This window comes from Salvelinus fontinalis, chromosome 16 (assembly GCF_029448725.1).
Source record: "Salvelinus fontinalis isolate EN_2023a chromosome 16, ASM2944872v1, whole genome shotgun sequence".
NCBI classification, from domain to species: Eukaryota; Metazoa; Chordata; class Actinopteri; order Salmoniformes; family Salmonidae; genus Salvelinus; species Salvelinus fontinalis.
Window position 1 is genome coordinate 16,258,268 of NC_074680.1, and position 21,277 is coordinate 16,279,544.

General features: G+C 41.6%; 1 protein-coding gene across 2 annotated transcripts in view; it reads right to left on the reverse strand.

The window, feature by feature from the left end:
* Positions 1-6,626: 6,626 nt before the first annotated feature.
* LOC129812712 (centrosomal protein kizuna-like) overlaps positions 6,627-21,277 on the reverse strand; it is a 35,486-nt gene continuing 20,835 nt past the window's right edge. For both annotated transcript variants that reach the window (XM_055864528.1, XM_055864529.1), the window contains exons 13-14: positions 7,840-7,886; positions 6,627-7,476 (exon numbers count right to left, since the gene is read on the reverse strand). In XM_055864528.1, coding sequence (XP_055720503.1) covers positions 7,382-7,476; positions 7,840-7,886 — 142 coding nt within the window. In that variant the 3' untranslated portion in view covers positions 6,627-7,381. The remainder of the gene's footprint in view (positions 7,477-7,839; positions 7,887-21,277) is intronic.

A 21,277-nucleotide genomic window follows, 5' to 3' on the forward strand; every position in this document is an offset into this window, starting at 1 on the left:
TAAATAAATAAATATTTGCAGCCTGCTACCACCGTGTTAAAAGCTAAGAGCTAAACGTGGAATACAGGCACTGCCTCTCACCGCAGTGTCAATCAGGAAAAGTTATCTTCCAAGCTATTTATTGTGTTGTTATACACCGAGTATAGAAAACACTAAGAACACCTGCTCTTTCCATGACAGACTGACCAGGTGAAAGCTATGATCCCTTATTGATGTCACTTGTTATATCCACTTCAATCAGTGTAGATGAAGAGGAGACAGGTTAAAGACAGATTTTTAAACCTTGAGGCATGAGATTGTGTATGTGGGCCATTCAGAGGGTGAATGGGCAAGACAAAAGATTGAAGTGCCTTTGAACAGGGTATGGTAGTAGGTGCCAGGCGCACCGGTTTGTAACAAGAACTGCAACACTGCTGGGTTTTTCACGCTCAACAGTTTCCTGTGTGTATTAAGAATGGTCCACAACCCAAAGGACATCAAGCCAACTTGACACAACTGTGGGAAGCGTTGGAGTCAACCAGGACCAGCATCCCTGTGGAACGCTTGACACCTTGTAGTCCATCCCCCGACGATTTGAGGCTGTTCTGAGGGCAAAAGGGTGTGTGTGTGTGGGGGGTGCAACTTAATAGGAAGGTGTTCCTAATGTTTGGTATACGCCGTGTATTTTGTACAATATACCTCCTCTCACAGAGTTATCTGCCGCACCAAGTATCTGTTGACTGCTGTTGGGACTCTGCTGTTGGGACAGCTTTATGTAGGCCCTAACAGTTTGTGGACACCATTTGTCACTGTTATAGTCCAATTAATGTATTGTTTAGTGTTGTGTCGTGTAGTGTAGTGAGTTTGCCCCACGATTGACATGCTAAAATCACCACTGCACACATGGTATACACCATCCAACAAAATGCTTACTTGCAGGTTCCTTCACGACAATGCAACAACATCAAGAAATAAAAAAATAAAAGAATACGATCATAAAGTAAATGGCTCAGTAGAATAAAATAAACATTTTAGCATAAGTATACAAGAAGGCAGAATTTATTTAAGCGATAATGCCCGAGAAGCAGGTGTTTGGAGGATATATTGGCACGGGTGTTTTCGAGATGAAGTCAAGAAAATGTGCTCTCTAGTGAGGACACTGTTGTTCAGAGGAGATAGCCAACAACACAGCTAACACAATCACCTTTTTAACCTCTTTCAGCTAGGGGGCAGAATTTTTATGTTTGGAAAAATAACGTTCCCAAGGTAAACAGACTATTTCTCAGGTCCAGATGGTAGAATATGCATATAATTGACAGACTAGGATAGAAAACACTCTGAAGTTTCCAAAACTGTCAAAATATTGTCTGTGAGTATAACAGAACTGATTTTGCAGACAAAAACCTGAGGAAATCCAACCCGGAAGTGCCTTTTATTTGGAAAGATCCCTGTTCCGTTGCCTGCCCGTCCTCCATTTAAAGGGGTATCAACCAGATTGCTTTTCCAATGGTTTCCTCAGGCTGTGACCAGGCTTTAGACATTGTTTCAAGCTTTTATTTTGAAAAATGAGCGAGATTTTTCAAAACGCGTCAGGTGTCCTTAGATTAGTTCCTGCGCGCGAGAGATGTAGCTCGACATTTTCTTTCTCTGTAATATTGAATAGGTTACCGTCCGGTTGAAATATTATCGATTATGTATGTTAAAAACAAACTGAGGATTGATTATAAAAAACGTTTGTCATGTTTCTGCGAACATTACGGATACTTTTTGGCCTTTCAGGACCGGAACGAGCCTGTGGTTTTCTGAACATAACGCGCAAACCAAATGGCGGTTTTTGGTTATAAAACTAATCTTTATCGAACAAAAATTACATTGTGTAACTGGGAGTCTCGTGAGTGCAAACATCCGAAGATTATCAAAGGTAAGCGATTCATTTTTATTGCTTTTCTGACTTTTGTGACCAAGCTAATTTGAGGCTAGCTGTTCTTACTGTTTTGTCTAGTGATTGATAAATTCACAAACGCTTGGATTGCTATCGCGGTAAAGCATATTTTCACAATCTGACACGATAGGTGGATTAACAACAAGCTAAGCTGTGTTTTGGTATATTTCACTTGTGATTTCATGATTATAAATATTTGTAGTATTTTTTAATTTTTTATTTGTTGCTCTGCAATTCAGCGGTTGTTTACGAAAATGATCCCGCTAAAGGGATTCGTGCGGCAAGAAGTTTTAACCTGTTTCTCCTCTCTGGGGAGGTTCCCATTGCTTGGAAGGCAGCCACGGTTGGTCCTTTATTTAAAGGGGGAGATCAAGCTGATCCTAACTGTTATAGGTCTATTTCTATGCTCCCATGTTTATCAAAAGTGTTGGAAAAACTTGTCAATAATCAACTGACTGGCTTTCTTGATGTCTATAGTATTATCTCTGGTATGCAATCTGGTTTCCGCTCAGGTTATGGATGTGTCACTGCAACCTTAAAGGTCCTAAATGATGTCACCATTGCCCTTGTATCTAAGCAATGTTGTGCTGGTATTTTTATTGACTTGGCCAAAGCTTTTGATACGCTAGACCAGTGGTTCCCAAACGTTTTATAGTTCAGTACCCCTTCAAACATTCAACCTCCAGCTGCGTACCCCCTCTAGCACCAGTGTCAGCGAACTCTCAAATGTTGTTTTTTGCCATCATTGTAAGCCTGCCACACACACACTATACGATACATTTATTAAACATAAGAATGAGTGTGAGTTTTTGTCACAACCTGGCTCGTGGGAAGTGACAAAGAGCTCTTATAGGACCAAGGCACAAATAATAATATAATAATAATAATTTTGCTCTTTATTTAGCCATCTTACATATGAAACCTTATTTGTTCATCAAAAATTGTGAATAACTCACTACAGGTTAATGAGAAGAGTGTGCTTGAAAGGATGCACATAACTCTGCAATGTTGGGTTGTATTGCAGAGAGTCACAGTCTTAAATAATTTTCCACACACAGTCTGTGCCTGTATTTAGTTTTCATGCTAGTGAGGGCCGAGAATCCACTCTCACATCGGTACGTGGTTGCAAAGGGCATCAGTGTCTTAACAGCGCAATTTTCCAAGGCAAGAAACTCTGAGCGCAGCCCTATCCAGAAATCTGGCAGTGGCTTCTGATTAAATTCAATTTTCACAGAACTGCTTGTTGCAATTTTGATGAGGCTCGTGTTCAGATATCGGTAACTGGACTGTAGGCAGGGCATGAAAGGGATAATGAATCCAGTTGTTTGTGTCATCCATTTTGGAAAAGTACCTGCGTAATTGCGCACCCAGCTCACTCAGGTGCTTTGTTATATCACATCTGACATTTTCCGTAAGCTTGAGGTCATTTGCACACAAAAAATCATATGATGGAAAGACCTGTGTGTTGTCCTTGTTAATGCAGACAGAAAAGATCTCCAACTTCTTAATCCTAGCCTCATTTTGTTCCGCACATTGAATATAGTTGCGGAGAGTCCCTGTAATCCTAGATTCAGATCATTCAGGCGAGAAAAAACCCAGATAGGCCAGTCGTGTGTCAGACAAGTGAAAATTATGGTCAGTAAAGAAATCTTTAAGCTCGTCTCTCAATTCAAAAAAATGTGTCAATACTTTGCCCCTTGATAACCATGTAAATGCGTTACATGGTCGCTGCCCATATCATTGCATAATGCAGAAAATAAACGAGATTCCAGGGGCCTAGTTTTAACAAAGTTAACCATTTTCACTGTAGTGTCCAAAACGTCTTTCAAGTTGTCAGGCATTCCCTTGGCAGCAAAAGCCTCTCGGTGGATGCTGCAGTGTACCCAAGTGGCGTCGGCAGCGACTGCTTGCACACACATTACTACTCCACTATGTCTCCCTGTCATGGCTTTTGCGCCATCAGTACAGATACACATCTTGACCATCAAAGTCCATTTGATATCACAAAGCTGTCCGGTACTTTACAATCATCCTCTCATATTGTCCTGGTTTCCAGTGGTTCGCAGAAGAGGATGTCTTCCTTAATTGACCCCCCATAAACGTAATGGACATATACCAGGAGCTGTACCAGGTCCGCCACGTCTGTTGACTCATCCAGCTGTAACGCATATATTTCACTGGCTTGTATGCAAAGCAATAATTGTTTCAAAACATCTCCTGCCATGTCATTGATGTGTCGTGAAACAGTGTTGTTTGATGAAGGCATTGTCTGTATAGTTTTTTTGGCCTTTTCCCCGAGCATTGCCCCAGCCACATCCGCGGCAGCAGATTTAAGTCCTCCACAACTGTATTGGGCTTGCCTGTCCTAGCCACTCGGTAGCTCACCATATAAGACGCTTCTAGCCCCTTCTTACTAATGGTATCTGTTGCTTTTATACATGTCTTACTACTCGAAAGTCATCTTTATTATTGCTCCAAAAACCCAGTTGGCGTATTTTTTTAAATTGTCAAGTTTAGTTTCTAAATGTCTGCGCAAGAGTGAAGGTTTCCTGCGTGAGACTAACGGTTCATGTGATTGGATGTTAATTATTTGACTAGAATACCTGTATTTGACACTGTGTTGTTATTTTGCTCAACACCAGATGGTTTAATTTTCTATTTTTGGCAGTGAAATGAGGCTACTCAAGCGAGACAAAAAAACTCACCCAATGTATAACCCCGTTGGAAAATATAAATGAGCTGTTTGAAAATGTGAAGAAAAATTGTAATTTAAAAATAAATAAAAATAAATATGTGAATCACATTTTTATTTTGCGTACCCCTGACGGCATTGCGTGTTTGGGAATACCAGCAGTAGACCATTCCATTCTTGTGGGCCAGCTAAGGAGTATTTGTGTCTCTGAGGGGTCTTTGGCCTGGTTTGTTAACTACTGTACCTCTCTCAAAGAGTGCAGTGTATAAAGTCAGAACATCTGCTGTCTCTTGGTGACTGCCTGTCACCAAGAGAGTACCACAAGGCTCGATCCTAGGCCCCACGCTCTTCTCAATTTACATCAATAACATAGCTCAAGCAGTAGGAAGCTCTCTCATCCATTTATATGCAGATGATAGTCTTATACTCAGCTGGCCCCTCCCTGAATTGTGTGTTAAATGCTCTACAACAAAGCTTTTTTAGTGTCCAACAAGCTTTCCCTACCCTTAACCTTGTTCTAAACACCTCCAAAACAAAGGTAATGTGGTTTGGTAAGAAGAATGCCCCTCTCCCACAGGTGTGATTACTACCTCAGAGGGTTAAGCTTGAGATAGTCACCACATACAAGTACTTAGTAGTATGGCTAGATTGCGCATTGTCCATCTCTCAGCACATATCAAAGTAGGCCTTTTGCCTTTTGATAGGCCGTCATTGTAAATAAGAATTTGTTCTTAACTGACTTGCCTAGTTAAATAAAGGTTAATTAAATAAATATTTGCAGCCTGCTACCACCGTGTTAAAAGCTAAGAGCTAAACGTGGAATACAGGCACTGCCTCTCACCGCAGTGTCAATCAGGAAAAGTTATCTTCCAAGCTATTTATTGTGTTGTTATACACCGAGTATAGAAAACACTAAGAACACCTGCTCTTTCCATGACAGACTGACCAGGTGAAAGCTATGATCCCTTATTGATGTCACTTGTTATATCCACTTCAATCAGTGTAGATGAAGAGGAGACAGGTTAAAGACAGATTTTTAAACCTTGAGGCATGAGATTGTGTATGTGGGCCATTCAGAGGGTGAATGGGCAAGACAAAAGATTGAAGTGCCTTTGAACAGGGTATGGTAGTAGGTGCCAGGCGCACCGGTTTGTAACAAGAACTGCAACACTGCTGGGTTTTTCACGCTCAACAGTTTCCTGTGTGTATTAAGAATGGTCCACAACCCAAAGGACATCAAGCCAACTTGACACAACTGTGGGAAGCGTTGGAGTCAACCAGGACCAGCATCCCTGTGGAACGCTTGACACCTTGTAGTCCATCCCCCGACGATTTGAGGCTGTTCTGAGGGCAAAAGGGTGTGTGTGTGGGGGGGGTGCAACTTAATAGGAAGGTGTTCCTAATGTTTGGTATACGCCGTGTATTTTGTACAATATACCTCCTCTCACAGAGTTATCTGCCGCACCAAGTATCTGTTGACCTGCTCCTTAACACGGATATTATGTTAGGGAGCCTTTTAGCAAACTCCAAATTATTCCGACACATTCCCTTTCTGCGTGAGGTGCAGGGCTGGCTGAAGCCATTACTGGTAATGAGTGTGGAGTCCTACTTTAGAAGGTTCAGGCATATAAAGTCACCTAAAAGCTGACTAATGGAATCCTACTGATGTACTGAACGTCAGGGGCTTTTACAATATTACAACATAACATGGCTTTGCAAATGTTCAATATTCTATAGACATGATACAGATGAACTTTCATGTACGATTCAGAAAGGCGACCTCTCACAAGATAGGAGTAACAGGTTATTTACAGAACTGGAAAACAGGCTGAGGGCCAGTGGAGATGCTGCATGGTTCAGGTGATTTGATTTCCAAGGCATTTTAACTAATGTAATGAATAGTCATTGTCATTGACATGCACTGCTACTTGAAGGGTGAAAAGGAAATGGGTGGATGGGAGGGAGGGAGATGGGTTTAACAAACGGCATGTTTTCCCCCCACAAAATCAACTATTACGTCTTTGAGTACTGTATGTCTACTCGACACATCATTTGATCACAAAGCATTATACAAAAATAGAACATGAAAACATGATTGTACTTCTTCTGAGCAATAAAAAGTTTGTGAGTTTGAAAATGTCATAGCAAATGAAAAGGCACATGGGAAATGAAAAAGGAATACAGGTCTGATATAATCTTTGTATCAGTTCAACTTCACTAAACAGTTTCAAAAACATACATTGTGATCATTGTGGATCTGTTAACACGACGGTACATCTTGTCCTGGGTGATAGGCCACTTCAACAGGTCCGCAGGTCGTTTGGTAACATCCAGAGTGGCCATTGTTCTTTGTCATTTTACAGGTGACTAACGTCACTACACTCAAGCATGCTAGATGCAGACCACTCGGAGATGCTTGCAGCATTCAAAATGCATGATTTCCAGCCTAGTGCAAACAAATCGCTTCAAAAGACCAGTTTAATCTATTTCAAGCTGTTATTATGAGTTGTAAGAGTCATTCAGATAAAGAGACTGAAGCAGGGTTAACATCGGTGTGTTTGAAAACTCTTCACATACTTTAACCACAGTAAGAGGTATCAGGTTTATCATTATACATTTTTTTATGATACAGTATGCATACAATTTACAACGTAGATAGAATTTAGCCGGGTAACGAATGGAAGAAAAATAAACAGTGTGCAGATGTTCTCTAAAGCGCTTTCTCTCAGCAGCTTCTGTTAAGAATCCCTTTTCTCAGGTAGTCAGTCCTAAAAATCCTCAGAGTTGTCATTCTTCGTATTGTATTGAGGACGCAGAGCTGCTTCTATCTCGGAGTTGCTGTCGTCTGATTCTCCCCAAAAAGCTACAAAATAAATAACAGACCCAACATTTGACACCTGAAACTGAATCATGAAATTCATAAAAGCAGAGATGGGGTGTAATTCAAATGCAAATACGAACCGATAGTCATTGTGAAATGCATACTAATTACACATGTAACATGGCTATTACAGAGAGCAAGATCTTGAATAATTGTCCATGTGCCCTTTTCGCACCCATTTGTGATCCATACATAGATGGATGATTCTGACATTAGCATAACTTAACATCTCACGTGGTTCACAATATTGCTAACTTATTGCTAACAACTAGCTAGCCTGCTTGGAGATATGACAAAGATAGACAGCATTATTTAGGATGGCTTTGTAATGCATTCTAAACTCACCTTTAGACTGTACAGCAGAGTAGGTTTTCATTTTTGTCGTTTCTCTCCTGAAAAGACAAAGAAAACAGTCAATAGCCCTATGTTTTGTTGATAGAGCATAATTTCAAGAAGCAATAGCTAAACGTGACGGTGGTCTTTCACATTGAGAGCAATGATTAAGATTTCACATGTGTATGGCAGTTGTGTCCAATAAGGTAAACCTCACCAGTTGTGTCAAAAGACACACAACCCTTTTATAATCTCATACAAGAAGCATTGGTTCAGAATTCACACAAGTCAAGCACATAACAGGTAAATAGCCTTCAAGGATAAAAAAATTATATCGTTGCCACAGTCAGTGAAATCCTAGAAAAACCAGCAATAAAGCTCAGTACATGTCTCATCAATCAAACGCACAACTCACACCAACAAATACCTTGTTTCTTGTACCAGTGCACTTACCAAAATGTGTATCTAACACACACGTTACAAGGATGCCTATCCAAACGTCGAGGAGCCAAATTTCCAAGCCTAAGCCCGTTTTAAAGGAAAGGAAAACCAAAGGGAACTTCCTTGACTCCTGTTCTAATCGTGCTGAAGGACTTCCACAAGCCCCCTCTTTATTCAGAAGTGGTCGAAAGACAGGGTTGCTGGGTTCCCATAGCATCAGTGATATCGCTATGTAAATGTAGGACCCCTGAAAAGGCTTTGATGTGCCACGATGCATATGCAGTAGGCCGTTCCACTTTTAAAGGCCTCTTCAATTTACATCATCACAGGGCCTATTCACAACCACCACAATACATCCCAATCATCTTTTGGGTTATCGTATATCCATATGGCCAGTTGTTTATATTTTTATGTCCTACGGTGAAAGTCTTTTGAGATGGAACAAAAATAGGGCAGAGGTGGCTCACACACACACACACACACACACACACACACACACACACACACACACACACACACACACACACACACACACACACACACACACACACACACACGTTGTGTTGATTCATCTGCATCCATGTGTCCCTCAATTGAAACGCATGACCCCTTTGATTGCCATCCTCACAATTACCCCCTTCTCCCCAAGCACAGCCTTGGCAGAGCCAAATGTGACTGCTGTACATCGAGTATATGAACTCAATTATGTTGGCTCTGATCCTATTTAAAGCCACTCCATCTTACAAACTATATGTTTCTGCTTTTGCCACACCACCCAAACAGGTATATATATATTTTTTAAATCCTCCCAACTCCCCATTTCTAACAGCGAGAAGATTGCTTTCCAATACAATGCATTCAATTATGTAGCCGGCATAACCATTACGGTGCGACCATCACATTCACATATCAATAAGCTTCCTGGCAGATATTTGGATGATGTCTACCTCAAGGCAAGAGAAAGAGAGAATAACTCTGAAAACCTTTGGCACTCCGAGCAGGCAAATCAAAATAGAGCCAGTCAAAAAACCAAGGTCAAGAAAGTAGATGTGTGGGATGAGGCAAGGATGCGATCACAAATGATTAGCCTGTCTGCATCTTAAAAGGGCACCTTATATACAGTATGTCCTTCTGAAACCCAGAGCAAGGCTTTTGTTGGGGGCCTTAAGCCTTTTAGATTACACCTTTTTTGTTAAAAAAGGTAAAGATTCAGATATGATTCAATTAGATATTCTTTATGCAAGAAAATGACTATATTTAACATTCATTTATACAGACTAGACAAATATACAGTGCCTTCAGAAAGTATTTACACCCCTTGACTTTTTCCACATTTTCTTGTATTAAAGTCTGAATTTAAAATTGATTCAATTGAGATTTTGTGTCAGTGGCCCACACACCATAATGTCAAAGTGTAATTGTGTTTTTGGACATTTTTACAAATGAATGCAAAATGAAAAGCTGAAATGTCCTGAGTCAATATGTATTCCTCCCCTTTGTTATGGCAAGCCTAAATAAGTTCAGGAGAACAAATTTGCTGAACAAGTCACATAATAAGTTGCATGGACTCACTCTGTGTGCAATTTATAGTGTTAAACATGATTTGTGACTCACTACCTTATCTCTGTACCCCACGCACACGATTACAGTTGAAGTCGGAAGTTTACATACACCTTAGCCAAATAAGTTTAAACTCTGTTTTTCACAATTCCTGAAATGTAATCCTAGTAAAAATTCCCTGTCTTAGGTCAGTTAGGATCACCACTTTATTTTAAGAATGTGAAATGTCAGAATAATAGTAGAGAATTATTTATTTCAGCTTTTATTTCTTTCATCACATTCCCAGTGGGTCAGAGGTTTACATACACTCAATTAGTATTTGGTAGCATTGCCTTTAAATTGTTTAACGTGGGTCAAATGTTTTGAGTAGCCTTCCACAAGCTTCCCACAATAAGTTGGGTGAATTTTGGCCCATTCCTCCTGACAGAGCTGGTGTAACTGAGTCAGGTTAGTAAGCCTCCTTGCTCGCACACGCTTTTTCAGTTCTGCCCACAAATTGTCTATGGGATTGAGGTCAGGGCTTTGTGATGGCCACTCCAATACCTTGACTTTGTTGTCCTTAAGCCATTTTGCCACAACTTCGGAAGTATGCTTGGGGTCATTGTCCATTTGGAAGACCCATTTGCGACCAATCTTTAACTTCCTGACTGATGTCTTGAAATGTTGCTTCAATATATCCACATAATTTTCCTACCTCATGATGCCATCTATTTTGTGAAGTGCACCAGTCCCTCCTACAGCAAAGCACCCCCACAACATGATGCTGCCACCCCCGTGCTTCACGGTTGGGATGGTGTTCTTCGACTTGCAAGCCTCCCCCTTTTACCTCCAAACATAACGATGGTCATTATGGCCAAACAATTCAATTTTTGTTTCATCAGACCAGAGGAAATTTCTCCAAAAAGTACGATCTTTGTCCCAATGTACATTTGCTACCCGTAGTCGGACTTTTTTATGGCGGTTTTGGAGCAGTGGCTTCTTCCTTGCTGAGCGGCCTTTCAGGTTATATCGATATAGGACTTGTTTTACTGTGGATATAGATACTTTTGTACCTGTTTCCTCCAGCATCTTCACAGGGTCCTTTGCTGTTGTTCTGGGATTGATTTGCACTTTTCGCACCAAAGTACGTTCATCTCTAGGAGACAGAACGCATCTCCTTCCTGAGTGGTATGATGGCTACGTGGTCCCATGGTGTTTATACTTGCATACTATTGTTTGTACAGATGAACGTGGTACCTTCAGGCGTTTGGAAATTGCTCCCAAGGATGAACCAGACTTGTGGAGGTTTACAAATTATTTTTCTGAGGTCTTGGCTGATTTCTTTTGATTTTCCCATGATGTCAAGCAAAGAGGCAATACAAAGCTAATTAATTACTTAAAAATCATACAATGTGATTTTCTGGATTTTTGTTTCAGATTCCGTCTCTCACAGTTGAAGTGTACCTATGATAAAAAATTACAGACCTCTACATGCTTTGTAAGTAGGAAAACCTGCAAAATCGGCACTGTATCAAATACTTGTTCTCCCCACTGTAGTTACTCCACAATACTAACCTAATGGACATAATGAAAAAGAAGCATTTACTGAATAAAAATATTCCAAAACATGCATCCTGTTTGCAACGAGACACTAAAGTAATACTGCAAGAAATGTGGCAAAGCAATTAACTTGGGGAAAATCCAATACAACACATTACCGAGTACCACTCTCCATATTTTCAAGCTTAGTGGTGGCTGCATCATGTTATGGGTATGCTTTTAATCGTTAAGGACTGGGGAGTTTTTCAGGATGAAAAAATAAGCGTAATGGAGCTAAGCACAGGCAAAATCCTAGAGGAAAACCTGGTTCAGTCTGCTTTCCACCAGACACTGGGAGATCAATTCACCTTTTAGCAGGACAATAAGTAATACTTTCTGAAGGCACTATAAGTCAACTTTAACGAATTGTACTTACCTACAAAATACCAAAATACCTCAGCTATAAAATTTGACTCACAGCCCTGATCAAATTTGTCAAAGTTACAGAGGAAGCTGTTTGCAACCTTGCAGTGGACATATGAACACATTTTAGACTTTCCATGTTCAAAATTACTTTGTAAGATTGTCTTCTTAGCAGCCATTATACCCAGCATAAAAATCTGTATTTTTTATGTCATGTTCAAGTCTCCTTTAAGTAGGAGCAATTCTTACGAGAATGTCAACATCCACAAGTTTAGATTAAGTGTCAGACACTCCTGTAACATTCTTTGCTTTTCATTGAGAGATTGTTTGATTTAGGGAATACCAGACAGATAAATCTGTAATTACACAAAACGCATACACACACATCAAGTCATAATGTTGGGAAGTGCAACCTTGTAGTCCTGACTACAGTTTTTCCATAAGAGCATTCATGAAGTCTTAGTGCAAGGTGAGCTTCAAATTAAATGTTTTTGAAAATGGTCTGTATTTTTCAGAAAATTAGCAATTGAAGTGAATGTGGAACAGCAAAGAGTGTCTCGTCGTGATGTGTGTTTTGTCCTATATTTTTATTTTAAGACCAGCCCTCGTCCCTGCAGGAGGCCTTTTGCCTTTTGGTAGGCCGTCATTGTAAATAAGAATTTGTTCTTAACTGACTTGCCTAGTTAAATAAAAAAAATAAAAGACAAGAAAGTCTGGTCTGCTACTTCCCATTTAGCCGGCTGCTACACTAACATAGCTTGTCAAACACAGTCCCTCTTATTTTGGATAGGGACGTATTTTACAAAATTATACATCAGCTGTTACTGCATTGCATCCTAGGCTATTACATATGAAAACACAGACATAATCAATATGTATGTATATACATATTCACATTCCTTTTTTATGACTCAAGCCATTTACAGCAACATGTTACTTCTTCTCCCCGCCACAGTAATGACGGTAATAAATACATGTTTCCGGGGAATAAATTGGACTATTCTTTTATAACTTCCGCAGGCAGCATGGGAATGATCCGTCAGCTGCTCCACTTCAGACAGGGACCGGACTGATTTTCAAGACTGGGCCATTACCATAGAGAGCCCAGTACGCCAATGACCCCTTCAATCTAATATTACATTTCCATAAACATTTATGCCACTCATATTGAGTTTCCCTTAACTGAGGCAACGATCTGAATATTTAAGACAGACCGGGCTGGCCACTGTTTTGCACTCTGGTAGACAGAGGTGAACGTAATTTGAAAAATGCTGCAAATTATAGCTACCATTGAAATGCCTCCTTTTTGTAGTCTCCTTCCTGGTTTTTGTGATTGTTACATATTACTGTTTACCTTATGTTATATCTACATTACAATAAGGTTTGTGAGCAGGAGGACTGGCACCTTTCATTCACAACTTCATGCTTTTTTCCCTAACATTTGATTATTGTCTATCATTAGGTTATAGGCCTTGCAGAATTAAGAAATGTTATGATACATTTTGTACAAATGATACAAAGGAAATATCAACATAACCAATCATGTCATAGCCCTTACAAAACAATTCCACAATTACAAATTCATATTATCCTACTGCATTTCAAAAAGCAGACTTTATTTCCCCCCAATTAGACATACTTATTGCTAGCGTCTAAGTAAAGGAGACCTAGGCCTATGACTACCTCCTTCGCTTCTCATATGCTATCCTTTCAAACTGCACTATATAATGATTGTGAATGTTTTTGTAATGAGTTCATTGGAATGAAGGTAATTTAATGATGGCTTCCATAATGGAAAAGCTATAGAGGGTGGTGGATTCTGTCTGGAAAAATAATGCTTACCTGGCATTTCATATACTGTCAGCACAGCCTGGTAGAGAATGCTGCCTCTATTTACCCTGTCTTTTTTAAGCTCCTAACACCCACACAGAAATGCTAATAGCACAGGCACTCTAGCACAGCGTTTGTCTAAAGGTAAAGGGAAAAAAGAGGGAGACCCATCACCCCATCACTCCCATCAACTCCTACTCCCTTCCCAGCTATGACCCACAGTTAAATTGTTTAGATGTTGAAAAAAAGCAGAGGATTATAGTAGGATGGAGCACTCAGGGGATTCACCGATTCCACTCTATGCTCTCTAATGTGTGAGTGCTCTCTGCTGGCCATAAAGGAAAACTGCAGCGCTGGAAATAGTGCCACAGATTCACACTCGGGTACATTCATTGATAGTAGGTGGCTCCTTCATTGGAATCACAGCTGCTTGACAGAACAGAACATAATGACTGACAGGAATAAAATTGAATATTTTTATTCAATTAAATTCTAGACCAGTGAAATTAGTCACAAGTTTACAATAAATGATATACTGAACAAAAATATAAAATACAACGTGCAAAAATGTCAAAGATTATACAAAAAAAAAAAAAAAAAAAAGTCAATTTGAATGAAATGAATTTCAAATTGTATTAGTCACATGCGCTAAATACAACACCTTACTTACGAGCCCCTAACCAACAATGCAGTTAAAAAAGAAATAAAAAACTAATAAGAGATAAAAGTAACATGTAATTACTGAGCAGCAGTAAAACAACAATAGCGAGACTATATACAGGGGGGTACCAGTACAGAGTCAATGTGCGTGGGTACCAGTTAGTCGAGGTAATATGTACATGAAGGTAGAGTTATTAAAGTGACTATGCATAGATGATAACAACAGAGAGTAGCAGCAGTGTAAGGGGGGGGGGGGGGGGGGGCGTGCAAATAGTCTGGGTAGCCATTTGATTAGATGTTCGGGAGTTTCATGGCTTGGGGTAGAAGCTGTTTAGAAGCCTCTTGGACCTAGACTTGGCGCTCCGGTACCACTTGTCGTGCAGTAGCAGAGAGAACAGTCTATGACTTGGTTGGTTGGAGTCTTAGACAATTTTTAGGGCCTTCCTCTGGCACCGCCTGTATATAGGTCCTGGATGACAGGAAGCTTTGCCCCTTGATGTACTGGGCCGTACGCAATACCCTCTGTAGTGCCTTGCGGCCGGAGGCCGAGCAGTTGCCATACCAGGCAGTGATGCAACCAGTCAGGATGCTCTCGGTGGTGCAGGTGTAGAACCTTTTGAAGATCTGAGGACCCATGCCAAATCTTTTCAGTCTCCTGAGGGGGAATAGGTTTTGTCGTGGCCTCTTCACGACTGTCTTGGTGTGCATGGACCGTGGTAGTTTGTTGGTGATGTGGACACCAAGGAACTTGAAGCTCTCAACCTGCTCCACTACAGCCCTGTCGATGAGAATGTGGGCGTGCTCGGTCCTCTTTTTCCTGTGGTCCACAATCATCTCCTTTGTCTTGATCACGTTGAGGGAGAGGTTGTTGTCCTGGCACCACACGGTCAGGTCTCTGACCTCCTCCCTATAGGCTGTCTCGTCGTTGTCGGTGATCAGGCCTACCACTGTTGTGTCATCGGCAAACTTCATGGTGTTGGAGTCGTGCCTGGCCGTGCATTCATAAGTGAACAGGGAGTACAGGAGGGGACTGAGCACACACCCCTGAGGGGCCCCTGTGTTGAGGATCAGCGTGGCGGATGTGTTGTTACCTACCCTTACCACCCGGGGGTGGCCCGTCAGGAAGTCCAGGATCCAGTTGCAGAGGTAGGTGTTTAGTCCCAGGGTCCTTAGCTTATTGATGAGCTTTGAGGGCACTATGGTATTGAACGCTGAGCTGTAGTCAATGTATAGCATTCTCACATAGGTGTTCCTTTTGTCCATGTGGGAAAGGGCAGTGTGAAGTGCAATGGAGATCGCATCATCTGTGGATCTGTTGGGGCGGTATGCAAATTGGAGTGGGTCTAGGGTTTCTGGGATGCTGGTGTTGATGTAAGCCATGACCAGCCTTTCAAAGCACTTCATCGCTACAGACGTGAGTGCTACGGGTCGGTAGTCGTTTAGGCAGGTTACCTTACTGTCCTTGGGCACAGGGACTATGGTGGTCTGCTTAAAACATGTTGGTATTAGACCCGGACAGGGAGAGGTTGAAAATGTTGGTTGGTCAGCGCATGCTCCAGTACACGTTATGATAATCCGTCTGGCCCTGCGGCCTTGTGAATGTTGACCTGTTTAAAAAGGTCTTACTCACATCGTCAGTGGAGAGCATGATCACACAGTCTTCCGGAACAGCTGGTGCTTGCATGCATGTTTTAGTGTTATTTGCCTCGAAGCAAGCATAGAAGTAGTTTAGCTCGTCTGGTAGACTCGTGTCATTGAGCAGCTCTCGGCTGTGCTTCCCTTTGTAGTTTTTAATGGTTTGTAGGCCCTGCCACACCTGACGTGCGTCAAAACCGGTGTAGTACGATTCAATCTTAGTCCTGTATTGACATTTTGCCTGTTTGATGGTTTGTCGAAGGGCATAGAAAGATTTCTTATAAGCTTCCGGGTTAGAGTCCCGCTCCTTGAAAGCGGCAGCTCTAGCCTTTAGCTCAGTGCGGATGTTGCTTGTAATTCATGAGTTCTGGTTGGGGAATGTACGCACGTTCACTGTTTGGATGAAGTCATCGATGCACTTATTGATGAAACCAATGACTGATGTGGTGTACTCCTCAATGCCATCGGAGGAATCCAGGAACATATTCCAGTCTGTGCTAGCAAAACAGTCCTGTAGCTTAGCATCTGCTTCATCTGACCACCTTTTATTGATCTAGTCACTTAATTTTTGCTTGTAAGCAGGAATCAAGAGAATAGAATTATGGTCAGATTTGCCAAATGGAGGGCGAGGGAGAGCTTTGTATGCGTCTCTGTGTGTGGAGTAAAGATGGTCCAGAGTTCTTTTCCCTCTGGTTGCACATTTAACATGCTGATAGAAATGTGGTAAGACCGAAGTTTCCCTGCATTAAAGTCCACAGCCACTAGGAGAAAAACCTTGAGACTTCCTTAGATATAGTGCACCAGCTGTTATTTACAAAAATACATAGTGCGCCACCCCTTATCTTATCAGACGCCGCCGTTCTATCCTGCCGATATAGCGTATATCCAGCCAGCTGTATGTTGATAATGTTGTCGGTCAGCCACGACTCCGTGAAGCATAAGATATTACAGTTTTGAATGTCCCGTTGGTAGGTCAATCTTCCACGTAGGTCATCGATTTTATTTTCCAAAGATTGCACGTTGGGGGTTTATTCGATTGCCTTCGAATTCCCGCCGGACCTTTTTTCTCCACCTTCTCTTCACACAAATTACGGGGATCTGGGCCTGTTCCCGGGAAAGCAGTACGTCATTCACCTCGGGCTCGTCGGACTAGTTAAAGTAACAAAAGGATTCTGCCAGTTCGTGGTGAGTTAATCACAGTCCTGATGTCCAGAAGTTATTTTCGGTCATAAGAGACGGTAGCAGCAACATTATGTACAAAATGTTAGGAAATAAAAAAGTTACAAACAACGCAAACAAACAAAAAAAACAAGTAAAAATGTCAGCCTTCTTCTCCGGCGCCATTTGGCCCTAATCTATGGATTTCACATGACTGGGCAAGGGCACAGCCATGGGTGAGCATAGGCCCACCCACTGTGGAGCCAAGCCCAGGCAATCAAAATGAGTTTTTCCACACTAAATGGCTTTATTACAGGCAGCACTCCCCTCAGATGATCCCACGGCTGAAGAAATTCAATGTGGAGGTCCTGGGCTAGCATGGTTACACGTGGTCTGCGGTTGTGAGGCCAGTTGGACATTAAGCAAAATTCTCTAAAACAACGCTTATGGTAGAGAAATGAACATCCAATTCTCTGGCAACAGCTCTGGTGGACATTCCTGCAGTCAGCACCCCAATTGCACACGCTTTCAAAACTTGAGACATCTGTGGCATTGTGTTGTGTGACAAAACTGATTGGCCTTTTATTGTCCCCAGCACATGTTGCACCTGTGTAATGATTAATCAGCTTCTTGATATGCGACACCTGTCAGGTGGATGGAATATCTTGGCAAATGAGAAATGCACAATAACAGGGATGTAAACAAATTTGTGCAAAACATTTGAGAGAAATACATTTTTTGTGCATATGGAACATTCCTGGATATTTTATTTCAGCGCATGAAACAAATACTTTACATGTAGCATTATATGTTTGTTCAGTGTACAAATTGTTTTAACTACCTAAGTTAGACAACTTACTTATTGGAATGTGACACATTTTCTTATTCCATTTTCTACTTACTTTTGTCATGAATAGAAATGAAAACACTTTACATTGTGTGATTAAAAGCCCAGTGCAGTCAAAAAGTAGATTTTCCTGTGTTGTATATACATTGAGTATACAAAATATTATGCTCTTTCCATGACATAGCTTAGACCGGGATTCACCTTGTTAGTCTATGATCCCTTATTGATGTCAGCTGTTAAATCCACTTCAAATCAGCGTAGATGAAGGGGAGCAGACAGGTTAAAGAAGGATTTTTAAGCCTTGAAACAATTAAGACATGGATTGTGCATGTGCGCCATTCAGAGTGCAATCAGAAAGTATTCAGACCCCTTAAAATTTTCCACATTTTGTTACGTTACAGCCTTATTCTAAAAATCGGTTAGTCCCCCCCCCCCCCTCTCATCAATCTACACACAATACCCCATAATGACAAAGCAAAAACAGGTTTTTAGAAATGTTTGCAAATTTATTTAAAAAACTGAAATATCACATTTATATAAATATTCAGACCCTTTACGCAGTACTTTGTTGAAGCACCTTTGGGAGCGATTGAAGCCTCGAGTCTTCTTGAGTATGACACTACAAGCTTGGCACACCTGTATTGTGAAATTTCTCCCATTCTTCTCTGCAGATCCTCTCAAGCTCTATCAGGTTGGATGGGGAGCGTCACTACTCAGCTATTTTCAAGTCTCTCCAGAGATCAGGTTCAAGTCCGGGCTCTGGCTGGGCCACTCAAGGACATTCAGAGACTTGACCCGAAGCCACGCCTGCGTTGTCTTGGCTGTGTGCTTAGGGTCGTTGTCCTGTTGGAAGGTGAACCTACGCACGAGGTCCTGAGCGCTGTGGAGCAGGTTTTCATCAAGGATCTCTCTGTACTTTGCTCGGGTTCATCTTTCCCTCTATCCTGACTAGTCTCCCAGTTCCTGCCAGTGACAAATATCTCCACACCATGATGCTGCCATCACCATGATTCACCGTAGGGATGGTGCCACGTTTCCTCTAGATATGACGCTTCGCATTCAGGCCAAAGAGTTCAATCTTGGTTTCATCAGACCAGCGAATCTTGCTTCTCATGGTCTGAGAATCTTTAGGTGCCTTTAGGCAAACTCCAAGTGGGCTGTCATGTGCCTTTTACTGAGAAGTGGCTTCCATCTGGCCACTCTATCATAAAGGCCTGATTGGTGGAGTGCTGCAGAGATGGTTGTCCTTTTGGAAGGTTCGCTCATCTCCACAGAGGAACTCTGGAGCTTTGTCAGAGCAACCAGTGGGTATTTGGTCACCTCCCTGACCAAGGCCCTTCTCCCCCGATTGCTCAGTTTGGCCGGGCTGCCAGCTCTAGGAAGAGTCTTGGTGGTTCCAAACATCTTCCATTTAAGAATGATGGAGGCCACTGTGTTCTTGGGGACCTTCAATCTTTCAGAAATGTTTTGGTACTCTTCCCCAGATCTGTGCCGCGACACAATCCTGTCTCGGAGCTCTACGAACAATTCTGAGGACAAAAGGGTGGGGTCGGGGGGGCTGTTTGAAAAGACCACCTGAAATTCAGCCTGTTTTTGTGGGAGGGAGTTTTGGCCTTGCATGGTGACATCCCCATGCGGTAAATTAGTCGATAAACAAATATGAGAGTGCTAAACCGCTCTGCCAATAACAAAACATTTTCAGTTTTCCACTCCCCACTCAAACCACTCCCAGACAGCCCTAGTATAATTCTTGCTTGAGAAACTGCTATTTGCTAATAAGTTAATTTTAGTTATTTTTTTAACCATTTTAATTGAAGACAATCACAGTATGGTACTTAATTGCTACCCGTAAAAACGTCTGCTTTAACCTATTAGACAGATGTATACACTATATGAATACTGTTAGATATGGTGTGATTGACTGTGGGGGGAGGAGAGGACCTCCTCTGACAGTATCACCTCAATGCTGTCTGTTTCTCTTGCCCAGTCCCAAATCAACTCACAGTGGGCTATATGGAGTTACACCCATATTGCTTACACAATTACAATGCTTTCAGATCTACAAATGAAGGACAATCAAGTGTCTAGGGGTAGGAGCAAGCATTTGTTTTTAGACTGGGCATGTGTCTGCCTTTGCCATGAATTCACAACGGGAAAAAATATTATTATATTATTTCTCTGTCGAAAGTCTCTGAACACATTTCTGTCAGCTGTGTTCTAAAATCAGGCTCTGTGCAGTTTGTCTGCATGTTCGTTGGTCTCTCTACCTGGCACCTTCTGCACCACCTTTTCCTCCCTCTCGCTCTCCCTTCCTCTCCCTCCCTCCCAGTGTTCTGTGAGAGATGCCACACACATCGCTTCCTCCTGCCTCTCCTCCAGAGGGCTAACTTCTGATTATGACACTGTCTGTCTGAGTGATTGGGGGGGGGGGGGGGGGGGGTGAATGCCTGAGCACATCCTGTTGTCCAAGGGAACGCTCCACACTAATTGTCAAGGTTTTTGTCAAGCAGGAAGAAGGCATTACAAACACATCACTCACTGATTACTGAAGAGGGAGAGATCACCTATGTTTTCTTTTTCAGTGTGAGAATCTTTTCTTAGATCAAGGCCAGAACAACAACAAAAAAAGGGGAAAAAAGCGAAGAAAATATAAAAACAAGAAAGGAAATGGAACATCTGAAATGCCTACAGTAAAACAAAGAAAAACAGCACAATGAATCTTGCACAACAGGAAGCAGTGGCATGCACCCCCAGACAAAGCGGAACAAGTTGTCTTTACATGGAGTGCAGCTGCTTATTAAGTCTCACTCCCTACATTATTCCTTTCATCCCCACTCAACCACAAAGTGATTTTGCTTTACCACTCACAATGGCAGCAAAAGATTTCTAATGGATGAATCCTTAATAAACTGTTGTTGAAGCTCAGTCTGCTTGGCCGTGACTTATAATACAATAAACAGCACATTCTATACTCTCTGAAAAACACTGTGTGGAGGAGAGAGAAAAATACTGAATATGAAAGACCTTGATTCTCTCCAATGCCATAATAGTGAAATGAGCACATATAAATGTGTTAAGAGTATTTCTTTGCATCTTGTATCGACTGCGTGTATGTCATCTGTAAAGCTTATTAAAAGGCAGAGTCATTGCTATGCAAAGAGGCACCCAGCGCTTTTCCGCTTTTCTCTTGCTTTTCAGCTGAGTGTAGTGTTTGGCCAATAGGACTGCCCCCCCCCCACCTCTCATTCTGCATTCATAACATGCAACATTTTCACAATGCATCTCTCAAAGGCTCCTGAATAGAGGACTGTAATACTCATGTAAACAACTGCAAACCAATTACTTAATGAATTGGGCCCACACATAATGAGGAGCCAC